Source organism: Amborella trichopoda, chromosome 9 (genome assembly GCF_054954075.1).
Source record: "Amborella trichopoda isolate Santa Cruz 75 chromosome 9, AtrichopodaSantaCruz75HAP2 v2.0, whole genome shotgun sequence".
Taxonomy (NCBI): domain Eukaryota; kingdom Viridiplantae; phylum Streptophyta; class Magnoliopsida; order Amborellales; family Amborellaceae; genus Amborella; species Amborella trichopoda.
This window is the reverse complement of record NC_142344.1, coordinates 34768755-34790393: the sequence shown is the minus strand read 5'-3', so window position 1 is coordinate 34790393 and position 21639 is coordinate 34768755. Positions and strand designations below refer to the sequence as shown.

General features: G+C 37.3%; 1 protein-coding gene across 24 annotated transcripts in view; it reads right to left on the bottom strand.

Annotated features, from left to right (window-relative positions):
* The window catches only part of LOC18436622 (uncharacterized), a 42739-nt gene that overhangs the window by 10577 nt on the left and 10523 nt on the right, over positions 1-21639 (bottom strand). For 10 of the 24 annotated variants that reach the window (XR_016040766.1, XR_016040763.1, XM_006846850.4 and 7 more), the window contains one exon: positions 2350-2444. The exons of 9 other annotated variants lie outside the window; for them this stretch is intronic. Coding sequence is in view for 10 of the 15 variants with exons in the window: in XM_006846850.4 (XP_006846913.1) it covers positions 2350-2444 (95 nt within the window). In the remaining 5 variants the exon portion in view is untranslated. Of the gene's footprint in view, positions 1-2349; positions 2445-5212; positions 5427-21639 lie in introns of those variants that run through there. 5 more of the 24 variants (XR_016040769.1, XR_016040767.1, XR_016040764.1 and 2 more) reach the window with 3 other exon arrangements.

Here is a 21639-nt window from a genome sequence, read left to right as displayed (position 1 = left end):
ATTAATTGTAATACGTCGAAGGACTAAGGGGATGGTGGCTGAAGCCTATTCACAAAAGAACAAAGTAAAAATCTAAGAGTGTGAGCATCAAAGCAGCAATTTCAAACAAAAAATTAGCAATTGGTAACTATTGTGCTACTTGGTTTTTGGGATGGGCTGAATCACTAAACCCATAAACTAGTCAAATTGTGCAGAAGACTACATACACAAGGTGGAACAAAGGAAGAATATCTTTTAGGCCCCAATATGTAAATATTAAATCCAATTTTTTGGGCGGCTAAACTATATCATTTCTTGGAATGGTTTTCTCCCATCTTCAACATGAAAAAATTCATTGGAAAATTATGGCTGCATCCATTGGTGAACCTGAAAGATCAGCTCTAAGTTCCAACACTTTTAATAATCATGGTCGTGAGTGTAGTGGAAGTTGAGGCGGAGGTTGTAGTGGTTGCAGGGGCATCATAGTTGACGAAAAAGGTAAGTTAAAATGTACTCATTATGGGAAATCACAGCACACAAAGAACGGAAAGAAAGTCTGGCAGACAACTATGTCAAATCGTGGTGCCTGAATAAGCTGATGCTCTCTTAACAAGTGCATCAGCTACTATGTTCACCTCGCGAACAATATGGGCAATAGATCACCTATGGGGTGAAGGCCTCGCATGGAAATTAGCAGCTATTGTATGTAATTGACTAGAAGAGATGAATCTCTTTCTATCAATATCGGGAAGCACCCGTTTGAATAACCAAAAGAATGCCTTCTTCTAAAGCCTTAAATTCTGCATACTTATTCGTTGCGACCCCTAAGTCTGTAGCAAACGCCACCACAAAACCACCATTGCCATTTCTTATGACCCCGCTACCACCTGCCAAACCAAGATTGTGCAAGGACACACCATCAATATTAAATTTACAACTCATAGCCTTCGAAAATGACCTTGCGACTGGGATCTGGCCTTTTGGCTTCTACTGCTGCCAAATAATTTGTGGATTGCCAATAATCACCTTTTTTGACAGGTGAGAGACCCATTTTTCACTTCTGCTAGAGCCTTAACATGGGTAGTAACCTGATTGACAAGCTGCTCTCTTATCATTGCGTTAAATCAAAATATTCTCCTATTTTGCTCCTCCCAAAGAAACCAAATAGCAGTGAAGAAAATAGTTGTCCAGATGTTGAGAAGCCCACCTAATTTGAACTTGAAGGCTAACCAACTGCTTGGATGTCACATGTGGGTCCTGCGTGTCTGTCCTTGTTTGTCATTTCTCGGAAATGATTCTAGAAATTACCATTTTGGGCTCATAAAAATTTAGAAAAATCCCCAAAAATTCCCAAAACTTCACCAAAGCTTATTTAATCAAAATAACACATTTTTGCACCAATTAAAAAATATTAACGAGGAAAATAAAATTAAGCATTAGAGCGTTCCACTTAGGTAAACCTGGAATCCAAATTCACCTTCTCAATATGACCCAACAAACCCATGACCCACAAAACTAATCAAGGGCTCATGCTTGACTTAAACCAATGTGTTGCACAGGATTCTTAAGTTGTAGTAGATTACAAGTGCACCCCGAAGGACATGCACTCAAATAGATGCAAGGGTTCCTCTCTTGGCACATGTGCATATCTGTTCACAGAAGATCATCTGGAAGAGCGGTTTGCCATTCGCAACTATTCATGCACATGCATGAGAAGATCACTATGTCAAGGATTGAAGCTTATGTCCTCTCTGCGCCTCGGCCTTCTCATACAGGACTAAAACACACAAAATAAAATGTCGAGCTCATATCACAATCAATCATATATACGTTATGCCCTGGCCATCTCATACTCATGAAGCATAAAATTATAACTGACCTTGACTAAAGGTAACCCTCAACCCTCTCGGTGCCTTTCACACATAGATCGACCTCATGACTCTCAGGGTTCCTGACTCTTGGTCCCGATGTACTAAGATCATAGAGTCATATCGCTCTTATACTCCCACTGAGTTTAAGAGCTATGAATATGTTGGGGTTTTAAGGCCTTGAAAGGCCATAACTCCAGTGCAGGACCCTTGTTAAAATCTATCACTCATGATGAATGGGTAAGATTTATGTCTCGCCATAATATGACTAGTAGTTGTAATTTACATCCTCGTGCAAAGCAATGCACAGAGAATCTATCTGAAAGAGGTCTCTTTGTATTAGTCCACCCCAAGGAGGGGCTCCTCAACGACCAACTAATTTTACGTTGCAAAGAGTAAAGACCCCATCCACTGAGAGCGGTCAAGTACAATGGTGGAAGGAGTTTTCAGTCAGATTTTGAGTGCTCATAGGAAGCATGAGGTAAAGGGGCCATCAACCTACTGTGTTCTGTGATATAGTCAAATGACTCAAGTGCCTCAGAAGTGCTCCTGTAAATATTTGGTGATAGGACATGCACCAAGTGATCATCAACCCACCTGCATATTTGTCACAAAGGTAGTTAGTCCATTAAAATATAATTGGAACAAGGACTTAAATAACCTACATCAACAGTAAAAAAGCAGTCAGCATATCAGTACAAATAAAACAAGGGCATTGGAACCCAACAAATGGTTGAGTTGAATAAATCTTTAGCACAAGATTAGTACACAAGCCCTGAATAAAGGCTCATCTCAAACAATTTCAACCAAAAAATAAACGAACACTAGCGGAAATCAACATTAATAATGTCAGGGAGCAAATGTTTCAAGGTTTGGATCTTCAGGAAAAAGAGGTGGAAACTATGCTGTGAATATTAGATAAACTGTTGCATGTTGGAACACTGAATTTATGAATAAGCAGTAGAAGACTCACTTTAAAACCAGAGTCAACATCAAGTTAGGAAGTGATGTGTAGGAGCAGTGTAGGGCAAATTGTAATAAGATGATCAGTAGTATAGCTGCAATACATTATATGTGTACAGAGTATCAATTTAATACCATACTCTAAAGTTCTAATATATAAACTGAGATGAAGAGAATTTCCCACCAATAAGAAAAGGTGTGGAACTGATTGTGGCCCCTCTCCGCTCCCTCTTTCTTCAAATCTCATTTTTTACAAGGTACCCTAGCAAGGTTCAAGATCTTCTCAGCATAATCAAGTACCCATATCTTTACTTTTTCTTCGTTCTTACCTCTACTTCTTCAAATCCCTAACTGATCTGCTCATCTTCTTCCTTGATATTTTCTTTCCACCTAAACTCTAACTGTAAAATCGTAATCAATCTTCTCCATCTTCTTCCAAACCCTAAGCAATCTGCTCATCTTCATTCCAAAACCTAACCTGAGGATCCTAATCCTCTCCCATAAACCGTAATTTCACCTCCTTTATGCTTCTTCTGAAAATCTAAGTCCATCTCCTTTTTCCATCCTTGAAATCAGATTATTTCTTCCTCTAATTCTTCTCTCTTAATCTTACTTGGATCTTCTCCCATAAACCTAACTTCATCACTTGATTTTCTTATTTTGAGTCTTTTTAATATCGTCTTTTGATACTCTACGTTAGATTCTTCCATATAGATTATTTTATACCTAATCACTCTCTTCTCCTCCTTTCCTGATCTCTCTTATCAAAAATGTCTGAGCTCCGTAACATCTCCATGATCAGTTTCCTAGAAAAGATTCTGGGTTTCCGACAAGCTATGCAAAAAAGAACAGGGGCTTAAAATTTTAAATAAAAAAAATAAAAATATGTCCCCATTCAATGGCTCTTCCCCTCAATTGTAAAGTTGATCTTGACGAATTTCCTTACACTAAAGCGTCAAATCTTACCATTCATTCAAAGTCTCAGCCTTATGGGCCACTTGGATGGATCTAATCCTATGCCAACTAAACAAATTCCTAAAGAAGAAAAAGATGAGAATGGAGTTTGCAAGAGGGTTTCAAGTGAAAATCCTGCATACAGTACTTGGACAAAGCAAAATAAGCATTGGTTGCATACATTACGTCCACATTGGCTCAACAAGTGCTACTTGGGATTACAGATGACTACAGTGTGATACAACTATGGAATTGTCTACACGAGACTTATTCCCAAGTCCTAAAAGCAAGGTCTATGTAATCCAAAATGGAATTTAAAAACTCGAAAACAATCTCATCCCTTATCATGTAAGACAAAGATAAGGTACAAAGAAACTCTTGCAGGCATGGGCTCTTCGTACCACATGGCTATTGCATCTTGTCTTGTCAGCCACACTTGTCATCATTCAAATGACTCCGCCCTCTCTCGTTGCAATATGAGACAATGTTCATTTCACCCAATCCTCAGATAAAGAAAAAAGGTTCTCAAGAATCACATGTTGGTCAAAATGTCAAGTTCTCTTCTTCTCGCGGTAGTGGGAGAGCAGTAAACAAGGAATAGAACACGATCAGAATGATAACCTTGGTAGAAGAGGTATACTACCTTGTACCACAGCTTCGTCATCAATTCAGCTTGCAAAGAATGCTAATATCACATATCAGTTATGCGGAAAAGGAGGACATGGTGCTGCCAATTGATGATTCAGATTTTATTCCAACATTAATGCTGGAAATTCAGGATGGTATGGTGTGAATTCTGGACCACATCAAATAGCCACTAATGTGACTCAAGTCTCTGACCAGCCTGAAGCTCTCTCTACAAGTTTTTTTATTAGAAGATCAATCCGCCAAATGATGGTGCACAGATTGTCAATTCAAGCACAGCAAATCAAGTATTTGTTAGTGTTGGTAAGTTTTCAAAGTTAATTCCATATCATGGGAAGGGGAACAATAGTATTGGGAGACGGAATGAATCACCCCATCTTCCATGTAGGAAGTGCACCTCGTCATCAATTCAGCTTGCAAAGAATGCTAGTATCACATGTCAGTTATGCGGAAAAGGAGGACATGGTGCTGCCAATTGATGGTTCAGATTTTATTCCAACATTAATGCTGGAAATTCAGCATGGTATGAAGTGAATTCTGGACCACATCAAATAGCCACTAATGTGACTCAAGTCTCTGACCAACCTGAAGCTCTCTCTATGAGTTTTTTTTATTAGAAGATCAATCAGCCAAATGATGGTGCACAGGTTGTCAATTCAAGCACAGCAAATCAAGTTTTTGATAGTGTTGGTAAGTTTTCAAAGTTAATTCCATATCATGGGAAGGGAACAGTAGTATCGGGAGACATAATGATTCACCACATGAAGTTGCTGGAATCAGATCAGTGAGCTGAACATACCTACCAACAGCTGCACAGCAAGGTATACTGGCCATTGTTGAACCTGGACTACTCCAAGGATGTGGCATCCAAGATGTAGCACATGATTAGCCGTGTTGCAGGCTTGAAATTCCAGTCAAAATCCGTCAACTGTTTTCAGTGGTAGCAGTGAAGGATCATTGAAAACAGGTCCAACCATATTAATAAGCCATTGCTAACTTACAAAAGACATCACAAACCTGCACTGGCGAATATAGACATTGGTTTGTTTTCCATGAATGAAAGGAAATGTGTAGAGGTTCAAAGTGACAAAATGCAAGGCAGTGATGACAGATTGCAACCTTCAAATAAGCAACAATCATTGATGAAGGAAGACAACCCATGTTAACAAAAGAATGTATTGCAACCTTCAAATATGCAACAGTCATCGATTAAGGAAGCAACCCATGTTAACTAAAGAATGTGTAAGAAGCAATGTGCATGCATCAAATTCCAATGCAGATGATCAGGCTATCCCAATCAGAAGATCTAGTTGAATTAGACAGGCAATTGGAATGGGTTAGATATGAAACATTCACCTTCAGCATCAAGTGTTTATGTGAGTGATGCAAAAGGAAATGTATATGATAAGACCATTATTTTTGGTACGAGGAAGTCTAATTATCATTTACCATTAGAAGTGAAATCAGGTGGACGGGCATGGGTCATTGACTGGGCACAAAATCCAAAACAAAATTTATTGAATGTTGTGGCACAATTTAATCCGTCGGATTTTGAGTCCAATGGCTAAGATTGATTGTAGCTTTCTTGTACCAAAAGTGCTTGGTCTCATTGTATACAATCCCAATGCAAAAAACTATGCAATCCACTAGTTACGTAGAGGCTAGAAAATATTACAAGTGGGAAAGAAGCTCTGAACGAAGAGGTATGTGCTCTTCGTGACTTCCATGCATGGGAGATAGTAGATAGACCAGTTGGCAAATATATGGTTGGTTGCAATGTGTTTAAATTGAAGCATAAAAACGATGGAAAAATATAAATGCTCAAAGCTTGTCTTGCAGCAAAACGATACATGCAGAAGCATAGACTAGACTACGACAAAAAAATTTAGGACTACAGTCAAACTGGGGACGATTAGACTCATTCTTTTCCTTGTTGTGACACATGAGTTGGTGCTTACACGCAAAATTTGGAAAAAACAAACTACTTAAGGTCCATCCCATCGCGATCTACTCGGAAACTCATTATTTAAATAGTCAGGTCCCATCAAATTCTAATCTGTGAGAACTCGGTCTCAAAGGAGGCCTCTTCCTTGCAAATGTTGGCCAGTGGCCAACTCAGATTTGTGTAAAACTAAAAGGAAATTTAGAAAGTAGTAGGGAAAAATAGGGAGGCCAACAATTGAGGCTATTTTCCAATAGGCAAAGTTTAGGGCGAATTGAAATGGCCTCCACATGGTCTATATTGATCGAAAGAAAGCTTATGATAGAGTACCTCGAGATTTAATTTGGTGGGTGTTGGAAAAGAAATGAGTCTTCAAATACTATATCGACTTAGTGAGAGATATGTGCAAGGGAGTGTTGACTAGTGTGAGAACAACTAGTGGAGAGACGAGTGAACTTTTAGTGACAGTGGGTCTGCATCAGGGGTCTACGTTGAATCCATACCTCTTTGTCTTAAGAATAGACGACTTAACTAGGCACCTACAAGATGAGATACCGTGGTGTATGTTCGCAAACGATGTTAGTTTTGATCAATCAGACCCAAAGCAGCGTCAACACAAAGTTAGAAATTTTGAGGAATGCTCTAGAATACAAAGGTTTTAAAATTAGTTGGACTAAGACAGAGTGTATGGAATGTAAGTTTAGTAATAACAGGAGTAGAGGCGACGAAATAGTTAAGGTTGAAGACCAAAAAGTAGCAAAAAGCGTGCATATTCGATGTCTTGGATCGATAATCCAGGAAAATAGAGAGATTGAGGAAGATGTTGCACATAGAATTAGAGCTGATTGGGAGAGGTGGAGACGTGCAACCGGAGTTTTATGTGATCGTTGCATACTAATGACGTAGAAGGGGAAGTTTTATATGATAGCTATGAGTCTAGTTTTGCTTTATGGGGCAGAATGTTAGGCGGTCAAGTACTCATAGGATGTATAGTTGAGATGAGGATGTTGAAATGGATGAGTGGCAAGACAAGGGATAGAATTTGAAATGAACACATTCCACAATCTCACCAGACTCCCGTAAGGCCCCATTCCACAGTCTCACCATAATCATAGTTTTGATTATAGTCGAGATACAAAACAACTTTTATGTTCTGGTGTGAGTCAAGATAAAAGTATCCAAACTGACTTTCCAGGAGTTCTGGATTTTCGAAAATTGACCTTTGTCCACCATTTGTGATAATTTTGAAAATGTCAGGAAAGACCTATTTGGCCTTTTCATAAAGGCAGATTCTTTTGATCTTTTCGAAAACCGGATCACCTGTTTGATGATCGAGATGTTGTGAAATCTCAAGAAAAGAATTTATTTTGTCAAAAGAGAAGTCTTCATTCCAGTCCATTTGTTTAATGGATAGAAATATTTTTTCTTTCAATATTTCAAAATTTCGACTCTGATTGTTTGTCAGGTCTGAGAGTGAACTCATGTGTTTTTGAAATTGGACTTTGTTTCCTAAGATATGGTTTTTCCATACCTAGTCTGGTTCTTCATAAATATTGTTCGGAATATCAGGTTTTCTGAAAACGCTAGAAACTTGTTTAGTTTCTACAAAGTAATTTTGGTGAAGGTCTTTTTGCAATTCTAAAGCTTCTTTGTAGGAAATATTTTTTAGAATTTGGTTTTGAGCAAAGTGGTTGTTAGCTCTAGACCATTCGCTTCCCTCATTGTTTATGAGTGGTGCTTTCCTTTGTTGACAGATCCTTGTTTAGGATTTTGTTTCTAACTGTTGACGGAACCTTGGTTAGGATTTCGTCTTTGTCTGTCCATCTAAGTGTTGACGGATCCTTAGTTAGGACTTCGTCTTTGTCTGTCCATTCTCCCAGCTCAGAAAATCAGCTAATATGTTATTAGAACCTTTAATGAACTCAACAGTGAAGGTGTACATCTGCAAAAGGTTCATCCATCTTATGCGTTGAGGGTTTTCCTCCTGCTTTTTATTGGACAAGAAGTCTTTGACAGCTTTGTTATCTATTTTGATAACAAAATTTTCTGGCGCATGATATACCTGAAAGCTTTTTACTTCATGTATAACTGCCAGAAGCTCTTTTTCGTAGATCATGTAATTTTGTTCGTTTGGTTTAAACTTACCGGATTTATATCCACGTACAACCTCTTTTCCTTCAATATCAGCCTTTAAGACAGCTCCCCAATTTAAATCATAGCCGTCGGTCTCAAGGATTAGTTTATCTCATTGTTTAGGAAAATAAACAGAAGGAATATTTTCAATTCTTCTTTTATACGTATGAAAGTGTTTGTGTCATCCGCATTCCAAGATAATTCTTTATCCTTTTTCAATTTTTCCAAAAGAGGTCTCTCCTTTTTAGAGAGGTTTGGAATAAAATTTCTTCCATAATTAAGAATTCCTAAAAAGCTTTGAAGATGTTTTTTATCTACAAGCTCATTTGAAAAATTCCTAATTTTATAAATGATATGTTCTTGAAGTCTTATACCGGTTTGGTCTAAGACGATGCATAAAAATACGATTGAGGTTTTCTCAATCTCCATTTTCTTGGGATTTAAAATAATTCCATGCTCAAGGAATTTTTTGGAAATGATTTTGAGATGATTTTGGTATTCCTCTTAAGGTTTTAGAAAACACTAAAATGTCACCAATGTATACAACACAAAAATCTTTTAAAACTGAAAAAATACCATCCATCCATCTCTGAAATATTTGTGGTGCATTGGAAAGTCTGAATGGCATAACTTTCCATTGGTAATGACTGTATGGAGTACTGAAAGCGATTGATGGTCTGGATTCTTCTGTTAGCATGATTTGCCAGAATCTCGGCTTGCAATCAAATTTACTAAAATATTTTGCTCCCTTGGTTTGATGAATTAAAACACCTTTTCTAGGTATAAAATATCCATCAAACTCAATGTTTTGGTTAAGCCTATGATAGTTGATTGCCATCCTGGCTTTACCTCTTTTTTCTTCATTATGGTTTCTTACCATGAATGCAGGACTAGAATGACAACTTGTTGTTGGTTCAATCAAGTTTTTTCTAGTAGTTCTTTTATCTGGATAGCAAACTCGTCTATATCTTTTTTGAGATAGAACATGGGTTTTACTCTTATGATCATGTTTGGATCAGAGAGTTTCAGGCTACAGTATCTTGGACTTTTGGACCATAATTTCAAAGGGTTTTCAGAGAAATTTGGTTCAAGCATTTTGTAAATCCAATGGGTAGCATCTAACTCTTTAAAAAAGTTATTTTTGAAATTCTGAAATTTTTGTATGGTTTCTCTCCGTTTTTGAGGTGAGAATCCAAACTGACATCTATACTTATGTTCTATAAGAATAGGTATATCAACTTTTTCTCCTTTTTGAGACAGTTATTTTGTTTGAGAAGATTTCGATTGGGTAATGATTTTGCAAAAAGTTGTTTCCCAAAATAAAATCTCCATGCAAAACGGAAAACAAAGTATCTTAGGGATGGAAATTTTTTTATTTCCCAGCCAGATAGCAATGTTTTTTGCTTTATATTATATGAGAGTTTTATTCCCATCGATGCCGGTGCATGTAATGGGCATTTCATTCGTTCCCATTTTTCTAATGGTAACGTTGTTGGGCAACAAGCGCATGTGGTAGCTCCGTGATATGGTTTATAACCTTGAAAATTAAATTCTCCCAAAACAAACAAATATTTTTTCCTGTTTTGGTTATGGGAAAAGATTATTTCTTCCCCATCTTGAAATTCGATTTTTGAAAATAAAACCGTTTTCTGAAGTTTTACTTTTTCTTTATCTTTTGCATTACTGGTGTTTCCAATTTCAAAAGAGCTAGTCAATCCAGGAAAAATTCTATTCAAAGATAATTCTTTTGGTTCAGAAAATCTTGGTGCTGGACTGTTAGGTAGTGACTGACTCAAACTTTTGTTTGAAGTTTTGTGGTCTGAGAAGTACAAGTTTTTCCCAGATGCTTGGAAAGTTACGAGTTGCAAATCTTGGCAGTAATTATCAGAAAAACTATCAACCAACCAATTTCTAGGAATTTCCAAATTCTTCCAGTTGATTAACCGGGGCTGGATTTCATTATCAAAATCTCGTGGTTCGGAAATTTCGACAAATCGGTTATCAATATTTTTTTTTGAAGTTCTAGTTTCGCTCGTAAGTTCGTGGATGGCTTTCCACTCAATTGCAAGGTCGAAACTGTTGTTCTTTGTACCAATGATTTTGGTCTGAATCAAAATTCTCACACTATCCTGGATGTTTTTGTCATGGATAGAAATGAAATAATTCGGTTTTATTTTAAACCAATTTTTTCCAGTGACAAGATTAGATTGAATGCCTGCTATTATTGCTTTAATAGGGTCATTGAATCTTTTGTCTAAAACAACGATAAGAATTGGTGTGTCAATTCCCCATCAGAAAAGTGCAGTGATTTCAATCAAAATGATTCCTATGTGCATGTATCTCAACCTTGGAAATTTTTTTATCATTTTGGAAATCTTGCCTTTATCAAAAATAGGAACTTCTACAGATCCGTTTCAATTGCTCTTGCAGTGGTGTTTCCACTAAAGCGCTCAAAATGTCTGATACTCCAGAATTGGAACTTGGACATCCTATAGATTTCTTCCTTTTTTAGATTTTTCAATTTCTCAAGTTTTTCTTCATCGATGAAGAATTCTTCTTGAACTACATCACCGAGTTTTACAACTTGTTCAGAAATCTCAGAGTTGTTCTCCGAGTTTTCTTCTAAATGCATCATGAAAACATATTCGTCTTCTTCTTCCACTATCACATTCAGAGACTACTTCAAATTCAATTTCATCTTAAGAGATTTCTTCTCTAAAGAATATTTCAAAATTGTTTTCATCAAGCATTTTGATCATCTTTTTGGCATTTTTCCCGTTTTGGGGACAATTTTGTGCTATGTGACCTTCTTCATTTCTCTCTCTGGGCTGAGCACATAAAGGGACCTCGGGGGCAATAAAAAAAAAAAGGAGAAGAAAGAAGAAATGGAAGAGTTATCTTCCCCTACCTATCTCTAAATCTATCTCTCTCCACCTTTGAGGCTTCTAGCAATTTTCTCTCTCCCTCAAGTCTTAAGATGGATTTCTGCTCAAGAAATCAAGAGGCATTAGCTTGGTGGGTCATGGGACAGATCTTTCCAAGCAAACTCAAAGGATCTTGATCATCCGAACTTTGGGGTCGGTAGTCGAGGTTCGAAATTGGAAACCCAATGAAACCTCGAGTACTATGGGTAGTGTCTTGTATTTTCGAAGCTATAGTTTGCCTCAAAATCTCGGGAAGCTTTTTTGGATTTCTGCATGAGGACTAGGATTCGAGGGCAGGGAAATACTTGATGGTTTCTAATAATGAAGTCGTAGCTAGGGTTAGCTCAGTTAACATAAACAATTAATTGAAACCAAGTTTTAAAAGCGAAACACAAGGGCCAAAAATTACTTTAGCTTCCGAGTTAGATTTTGGGTAAATAAATAGAATCAAATCAAAATTTCCCCTAAAAGGGTCATAATTGGTCAAACTGTAAGACCCATCTTTTGCAATATGTTTAAAAAATCTTTATCTTGAAAAATATTTGACAAGGGTACCCTTTTCATAAACTTTTTGAATTTTTAAATTTTAGAATCTTTCAAATGCTCAATCGTCTCACAAGCCTAAACTGCTGACCAAAATCTGTCTTCCTGAAAGGTTTTCAAGCTGTCTACTTGAGTTTCAATTTTCAAAGTTGCCAAAATAAGGCCCACAATGGCAAAGGGCTAAACCACCCTCCATTCTCTCGAATACTTCAAATTTAAACATTGTTTCTTTCAGAACCTAATTCCATCCTCGACATGATGCTAAACTAAGTCATTTCATACTCAACATGCCATTAAACTGTGTGATCTTGTCCTTAGTAGGTGGTTAAATTGCTTGATCATTTCCTCGGCATGACATTAAACTACGTGATCATGTGAGCAGAATGACATTAAACTACACGACAACGTCTATCACTTCGTGATGTCAACTTGCTTAAAGGGCTCCATAGTCGGATGACTTAAAACTGTTGAGTAAGTCATTTTTTTCAAAAATCTTCCACTCTTCAAAAAGTTCTATTTATTTTCTTAATACCTACTTTCTTAATTTCTTGTTTCTTAATTTTAGTTTCTTAATTTCTAATTTCTTAATTTTCAGTTTAATTTCAATTTTCTTAATTTCATTGTCAAAAAAAGAAAATCTAATTTCTTAATTTTCATTCCTCAATTTTCAGACTCCAAATACAAGTGCAATCCTAATTTGGGTTGTTTTCAAATTTTGTCTTTGTCATTTTCGAAAACTTAAGTTTGTTTGTTTTAAATTGTAAGCCAACATCAACATCTGTTTCTAAAATTTCTTCTTGTGTTCAAAAGTTTTGTAATATTTTCGAAAACGAAGGAGTTGGAGTCCATCAACATCAATTTTGAAAACTGTCTCATCGTCACAAGACATCTAAATCTGGAATCTGAGATTGAGCTGAAAGTGCATCAAGAATGAATCGAGGAAAGAATGCCTAGGAAAAACAAGACCTACCCTTTAGATTCCTTGGAAATCCTTTAACCTTCCAAGGAAACTTAGCAACCTTCGTAAACCTAGAGCCTTTAGCCTTAGGAGAACCTTAGGTGCCAAAGGGGTAAGTAACTTTGAAGTAAAACCAAATTCGTCTTTTATTTCAGACTTTAAAACCAAGAATCAGTGCCATGACACGACCCATGTAGGAAAGCCGACTTGTCCTCTGGCAAAAACTTCTGATAAATGCTCAGGTCGTAAACCTTGGGACAGATACCCAAGTTGTAAAATCTTTTGTAGTATTGCAGTCGTTAGGCTGACGGCCCTGTTGGGATGGTTGCCTTCTGACCTTTTAGTTCTAGGGATTTAGGTTTCCATCTATCGCAGGTGTCTACTTCTTCGCCGTTCACCTGTCCCTCGAAGGACAGGGAGTGCCAAAGAGGGGCAACTGTAGACACCCTCCCCTCTGAAATTTGGAGTTGGTTCCAAGTTCTAACACCCAGGACCACACTAGCTTCACACACAATAGGACCACCAATCTATAGTCCTCCTTCCAAACCACAGTCGGACTTGGAATATCCCTAAGATACTCCCAAACGTCCCAATATTGTTGAACTAGAATCCGTTGCGATCAAATCTGCCAAAATCATGAAATCTGGATTAAAATACAAAAAAATGGAATAAGTTTTGTTCTTGCGGCGCATTATGCTATGCTCAAAACCCAGGGGCTCAAATTGAGTCACGCTTGTATACAGTGGTTTTCTTTATTTATGGGTGCCTCTAGTTAGTTTTTGGGGGACTTTTAATGGAGGAAAACCTAAACCGTAGTCTCTTAGCCCAGTCCGGAAAAGTCTGAGAAACACCCCAGAGATCTATAATATACTCAAAACCGTCTACAACCCAAAACTAAACCAACCGACTCAAGAATGAACATCTCTCCAGCCCTAGACAAACATTCCTAGCTATCTTTCCCCAGAGTTCGAGAAGACTTCCAGATTAGCTACCTTGAAGGAGAAAGGAGCAAAGACTCGCCCCTCTTCCTGTCTGACTCGACCCCTAACTTTAGGTGTTGGACCTGAGGGCGGCCTGGCTTCCAGGTATCTTTATTTGTATTTGTTTATTTTTCTTTATTTTTTGTCATTTATTTTCTCTATTTTATAATATCTTTCAAAGCATTCTCTCCTATTTTTCCCTACTCATCATCATCATATGAGCCTTTTCCCCATTATTTGGGGTCGGCTTCATGAATTCTGGTCCACCATTATGCTCTATCAAGAACCATACACTTAGTGATGCCATAAGTAACCATATCTTTTCTCACTGCTTCCATATCCTTTTGGGCCTATCCCATGCCCTTTTTGAGCACTCTACTTGAACCAACTCGCACCTCTTAACAAGTGATGTACTATGTCTGCTTTACACATGGAAAGCCCACCTAATTCTTCTTATGACCTATAAGAGCCCCACCTAAGTTCCCGAATGTGTTCATTTCAAATTCTATCCCTTGTCTTGCCACTCATCCATTTCAACATCCTCATTTCAACTATACATCCTATGAGTACTTGACCGCCCAACATTCTGCCCCATAAAGTAAAACTAGACTCATAGCTATCATATAAAACTTCCCCTTCTGCATCATTGGTATGCAGCGATCAAAAACAACTTCGGTTGCACGTCTCCACCTCTCCCAATCAGCTCTAATTCTATGTGCAACATCTTCTGCAATCTCTCTATTTTCGTGGATTATCCATCCAAGACATCGAAAATGCACGCTTTTTGCTACTTTTTGGTCTTCAACCTTAACTATTTCGTCGCCTCTACTCCTGTTATTACTAAACTTGCATTCCATACACTCTGTCTTAGTCCAACTAATTTTAAAACCTTTATATTCTAGAGCATCCCTCAAAATTTCTAACTTTGTGTTACGCTGCTTTGGGTCGGATTGATCAAAACTAACATCGTTTGCGAAAATACACCACGGTATCTCATCTTGTAGGTGCCTAGTTAAGTCGTCTATTGCTAAGACAAAGAGGTATGGGTTCAACATTGACCCCTGATGCAGACCCATTGTCACTAAAAGTTCACTCGTCTCTCCACTAATTGTTCTCACACTAGTAAACACTCCCTTGCACATATCTCTCACCAAGTCGATATAGTATTTGAAGACTCATTTCTTTTCCAACACCCACCAAATTAAATCCCGAGGTACTCTATCATAAGCTTTCTCTCGATCAATATAGACCATGTGGAGGCCTTTTCATTTCGCCCTAAACTTCTTAATCAATTGCCTATAGGAAAATAGCCTCAATTGTTGGCCTCCCTATTTTTCCCCACTACTTTCTAAAATTTCCTTTTAGTTTTACACTAATCTGAGCTGGCCACTGGCCCACATTTGTAAGGAAGAGGCCTCCTTTGAGACCGAGTTCTCACTGATTAGAATTTGATGGGACCTAACTATTTAAATAACGAGTTTCCGAGTAGATCGCCACGGGATGGACCTTAAGTAGCTTGTTTTGTCCAAATTTTGCGTGTAAGCATCAACCCATGTGTCACAACAAGGAAAAGAATGAGTCTAATCGTCCCCATTTTGACTGTAGTACTAAATTTTGTTGTAGTAGTCCAGTCCATGCTTCTGCATGTAACAAGCCTTGAGCATTTCTATTTTGCCATCTTTGTTATGCTTCAATTTAAACACATTGCAACCAACCATATATTTGCAAACCGGTCTATCTACTATCTCCCACACATGGAAGTCACGAAGAGCACATACCTCTTCGTTCAGAGCTTCTTTCCCACTTGTAATATTTTCTAGCCTCTACGTAACTAGTGGATTGCATAGTTTTTTGCATTGGGATTGTATACTAAGAGACCAAGCACTTTTGGTACAAGAAAGCTACAATCAATCTTAGCCATTGGACTCAAAATCCGACGGATTAAATTGTGTCACAACATTCAATAAATTTTGTTTTGGACTTTGTGCCCAGTCAATGACCCATGCCCGTCCACCTGATTTCACATCTAATGGTAAATGATAATTAGACTTCCTCGTACCAAAAATAATGGTCTTATCATATACATTTCCTTTTGCATCACTCACATAAACACTTGATGCTGAAGGTGAATGTTTCATATCTAACCCATTTTCAATTGCCTGTCTAATTCAACTAGATCTTCTGATTGGGATAGCCTGATCATCTGCATTGGAATTTGATGCATGCACATTGCTTCTTACACATTCTTTAGTTAACATGGGTTGCTTCCTTAATCGATGACTGTTGCATATTTGAAGGTTGCAATACATTCTTTTGTTAACATGGGTTGTCTTCCTTCATCAATGATTGTTGCTTATTTGAAGGTTGGAATCTGTCATCACTGCCTTGCATTTTGTCACTTTGAACCTCTACACATTTCCTTTCATTCATGGAAAACAAACCAATGTCTATATTCGCCAGTGCAGGTTTGTGATGTCTTTTGTAAGTTAGCAATGGCTTATTAATATGGTTGGACCTGTTTTCAATGATCCTTCACTGCTACCACTGAAAACAGTTGACGGATTTTGACTGAAATTTCAAGCCTGCAACACGGCTAATCATGTGCTACATCTTGGATGCCACATCCTTGGAGTAGTCCAGGTTCAACAATGGCCAGTATACCTCGTTGTGCAGCTGTTGGTAGGTATGTCCAGCTCACTGATCTGATTCCAGCAACTTCATCTTCACCTTCAATATGTGGTGAATCATTATGTCTCCCGATACTACTGTTCCCTTCCCATGATACGGAATTAACTTTGAAAACTTACCAACACTACCAGAAACTTGATTTGCTGTGCTTGAATTGACAATCTGTGCACCATCATTTGGCTGATTGATCTTCTAATAAAAAAAACTCGTAGAGAGAGCTTCAGGCTGGTCAGAGACTTGAGTCACATTAGTGGCTATTTGATGTGGTCCAGAATTCACATCATACCATCCTGAATTTCCAGCATTAATGTTGGAATAAAATCTGAACCATCAATTGGCAGCACCAGGACCTCCTTTTCCGCATAACTGACATGTGATACTAGCATTCTTTGCAAGCTGAATTGATGACGAGGTGCACTTCCTACATGGAAGATGGGGTGATTCATTCTGTCTCCCAATACAATTGTTCCCCTTCCCATGATATGGAATTAACTTTGAAAACTTACCAAGTCTAACAAAAACTTGATTTGCTGTGCTTGAATTGACAATTTGTGCACCATCATTTGGCGGATTGATCTTCTAATAAAAAACCTTGTAGAGAGAGCTTCAGGCTGGTCAAAGACTTGCTGGTCAAAGACTTGAGTCACATTAGTTGCTATTTGATGTGGTCCAGAATTCACACCATACACCATCCTGAATTTCCAGCATTAATGTTGGAATAAAATCTGAATCATCAATTGGCAGCACCATGTCCTCCTTTTCCGCATAACTGACATGTGATACTAGCATTCTTTCCAAGCTGAATTGATGACGAAGCTGTGGTAAAAGGTAATATACCTCTTCTACCAAGGTTATCATTCTGATCGTGTTCAATTCCTTGTTTACTCCTCTCCCACTACCACGAGAAGAAGAGAACTTGACATTTTGACCAACATGTGATTCTTGAGAACCTTTTTTCTTTATCTGAGGATTGGGTGCAACAAACATTGTCTCATATTGCAGCGAGAGAGGGCAAAGTCATTTGAATGATGACAAGTGTGGCTGACTACAAGACAAGATGCAATAGACATGTGGTACGAAGAGTCCATGCCTGCAAGAGTTTCTTTGTACCTTATCTTTGTCATAGATGATAAGGGATGAGTTTGTTTTCAAGTTTTGAAATTCCATTTTCGATTACATAGACCTTGCTTTTAGGACTTGGGAATAAGTCTCGTGTAGACAATTCCATAGTTGTATCACATTGTAGTCATCTGTAATCCCAAGTAGCACTTGTTGAGCCAATGTGGACGTAATGTATGCAGCCAATGCTTATTTTGCTTTGTCCAAGTACTGTATGGAGGATTTTCGCATGAAACCCTCTTGCAAACTCCATTCTCATCTTTCTCTTCTTTAGGAATTGGTTTAGTTGGCATAGGATTAGATCCATCCAAGTGGCCCATAAGGCCAAGACTTCGAATGAAAGGTAAGATTTGATGCTTCCGTGTAAGGAAATTCGTCAAGATCAACTTTTCAATTGAGGGGAAGAGCCATTGAATGGGGACATATTTTTATTTTTTTTATTTAAAATTTTAAGCCCCTGTTCTTTTTTGCATAGCTTGTCGGAAACCCAGAATCTTTTCTAGGAAACTGATCATGGAGATGTTACGGAGCTCAGACATTTTTGATAAGAGAGATCAGGAAAGGAGGAGAAGAGAGGGATTAGGTATAAAATAATCTATATGGAAGAATCTAACGTAGAGTATCAAAAGACGATATTAAAAAGACTCAAAATAAGAAAATCAAGTGATGAAGTTAGGTTTATGGGAGAAGATCCAAGTAAGATTAAGAGAGAAGAATTAGAGGAAGAAATAATCTGATTTCAAGGATGGAAAAAGGAGATGGACTTAGATTTTCAGAAGAAGCATAAAGGAGGCGAAATTACGGTTTATGGGAGAGGATTAGGATCCTCAGGTTAGGTTTTGGAATGAAGATGAGCAAATTGCTTAGGGTTTGGAAGAAGATGGAGAAGATTGATTACGATTTTATAGTTAGAGTTTAGGTGGAAAGAAAATATCAAGGAAGAAGATGAGCAGATCAGTTAGGGATTTGAAGAAGTAGAGGTAAGAACGAAGAAAAAGTAAAGATATGGGTACTTGATTATGCTGAGAAGATCTTGAACCTTGCTAGGGTACCTTGTAAAAAATGAGATTTGAAGAAAGAGGGAGCGGAGAGGGGCTACAATCAGTTCCACACCTTTTCTTATTGGTGGGAAATTCTCTTCATCTCAGTTTATATATTAGAACTTTAGAGTATGGTATTAAATTGACACTCTGTACCAATGCTTTAAAAATCGCCGAGTCAACACGGAATCGGCCAATTCGAACCGGAAATCGGTCATCCCATGTCGATTCTTTTGTAAAACCGGGAATCATGTCGATTCTTTTGTAAAACCGGGAATCGCCCGATTTTAGAGAAGAACCGGCGATTCTGTACAGTGAATCGCTGGATGACGTCATGACTCGCCCGGTCGACGCCATGACTGGCCCCGGTTGATGTCATGACTAGCCCGATTCTGCGTACGCGCATGACGTCATAAGTCACAAGGGGCATTTTTGTAAATTTTCGAGTTACAATGGGCACCTATTGTCAAAAACACGTGCTCCATCACAAACCCACACTGCTACGTGCGTTTCACGCGCGCTTTGGTAGGAGAAGACTATTTATCCTTACCAAATTTGTTCTGTGGGTCGATGTGGGACAATTGCGCTAAGGTAATAGCTCAAAAAGAAATAGGATATAATTATTGAGTGACCTCTTTGTATCACAACTTAACATTTGACGTGGTGGTTAGAGCGTTGCTTTGTGCGCTGGACGTCGCGGGATCAATTCCTACCCAAGAACCATCATTCCGTCACAAACAAATTAATTTTTTCCTTTTTACAAAATATTTTTTTCTTACAAAAAAAATAAAAGTTTTTTTTAAAAAAATATATTTTTTGTTAAAAAAAAATATAAGGTTCTTGTCAAAAAAAAAAAAGGTAATACAACAAAAAAAAAATTTCTTGTCAAAAAATAAAAGCTTATTGTAAAAAAAATATAAGGTTCTTGTTAAAAACAAAAAAAAAGGGAATACAACAAATTTTCTTTTTCTTGTCAAAAAATAAAAGTTTATTGTAAAAAAATATAAGGTTCTTGTAAAAAAAAAAGGTTATACAACAAGTATTCCTTGTTAAAAAAAAAAAAAAGGTTCCCTTAAAAAAAAAACTAAAAAAAAATAATACGACAAGCATTTCATGTAAAAAAATAAATAAAAAGTTATTGTCATAAGAAATAAAAGTGGTTTTTGTCAAAAAAAAAAGATCAAAGGTAATACAACAAATATTTATTGTAAAAAAATAAGACGGTGAATTTGTTATTATTTGTATAATAAAATAATTATAAAATGTAAACCAACAAGTTGAATTTCAGTATATAATGTTCTCCATCAATTCGAGATTTTGGTGGCCATTTTTTATCGATTAAAACCATTCTTTATTATCATCCATCTATGATTATATATTTCATCGATGATAATTCTATGATTTTTCTTTTGTGTGATGTAAATTTAATAGTCAAAATAAGTTCATACAGAAAAAAAACATATCGATATTCACATATAGATGAAAAAATGAAAATTAATAATGTAGTACCCCGATTTCTTATTGGATTCCTAAAAAACAACATTTATAATGAATTTTATTGTTTAGATTTTTTTAAAACTTAATCCATCCGATTCGACCGATTCCCGATCCCGATCGCCGATTCACCGATCCAGATGGGTTTTTGGGGTGCCCGATCCTTGCCACCGATCCGTTTTTAAACCACTACTCTGTACAAATATAATGTATTACAGCTATACTAATGATCATCATATTACAATTTGCCCTACAATGCTCCTACACATCACTTCCTAACTTGATGTTGACTCTGGTTTTAAAGCGAGTCTTCTACTGCTTAATCATAAATTCAATGTCCCAACATCCAACAGTTTATCTAATATTCACAGCATAGTTTCTACCTCTTTTTCCTGAAGATCCAAACCTTGAAACATTTGCTCCCTGACATTATTAATGTTGATTTCCGCTAGTGTTTCTTTATTTCTTGGTTTAAATTGTTTGAGATGAGCCTTTATTCAGGGCTTGTGTACTAATCTTGTGCTAAAGCTTTATTCAACTCAACCATTTGTTGGGTTCCAATGCCCTTGTTTTATTTGTATTGATATGCTGACTGCTTTTTTAATGTTGATGTAGGTTATTTAAGTCTTTGTTCCAATTATATTTTAATGGACTAACTACCTTTGTGACAAATATGCAGGTGGGTTGATGATCACTTGGTGCATGTCCTATCACCAAATATTTACAGGATCACTTCTGAGGCTCTTGAGTCATTTGACTATATCACAGAACACGGTAGGTTGACGGCCCTTCGTTTTAAAGCCTCATTGGCACTTATTGGGGTGATCAATAGTTCAACTATATGAATCTAATCACTAAACATTACAAAACTTCAGTGAAATTCTGTTAGGAAGCTGGTTTGAGCCTATCAATCATCTGAAAATAAAAAAAGAGTTAGTTTGAGCCTGTTAGTGCTAGTCCTCGACATGTGATGTGTGCATTATCTGAGCAACACTTACTATTTTATAACAGCATGTGCAACTGCCACCTTTGTTTCCAGTATGTGTCCACTCAATCATTAAAGAGCTCATGATCTTGGAATCTTTTTATTGCTACCATTTGTATAGCAAGACACTGTGATTGATTGAAGTTGACATTGTCAATCAATTGGAAAGAGTGCATAGGTGTAATAAGAACTAGCGTGCATATTACACGATAACCAGTGCTAACACTTGTCTTGCTCCAAGGAAGTCCCTTTACCTCATGCTTCCTATGAGCACTCAAAATCTGTTACTGAAAACTCCTTCCACCATTGTACTTGACCGCTCTCAGTGGATGGGGTCTTTACTCTTTGCAACGTAAAATTAGTTGGTCATTGAGGAGCCCCTCCTTGGGGTGGACTAATACCAAGAGACCTCTTTCAGATAGAT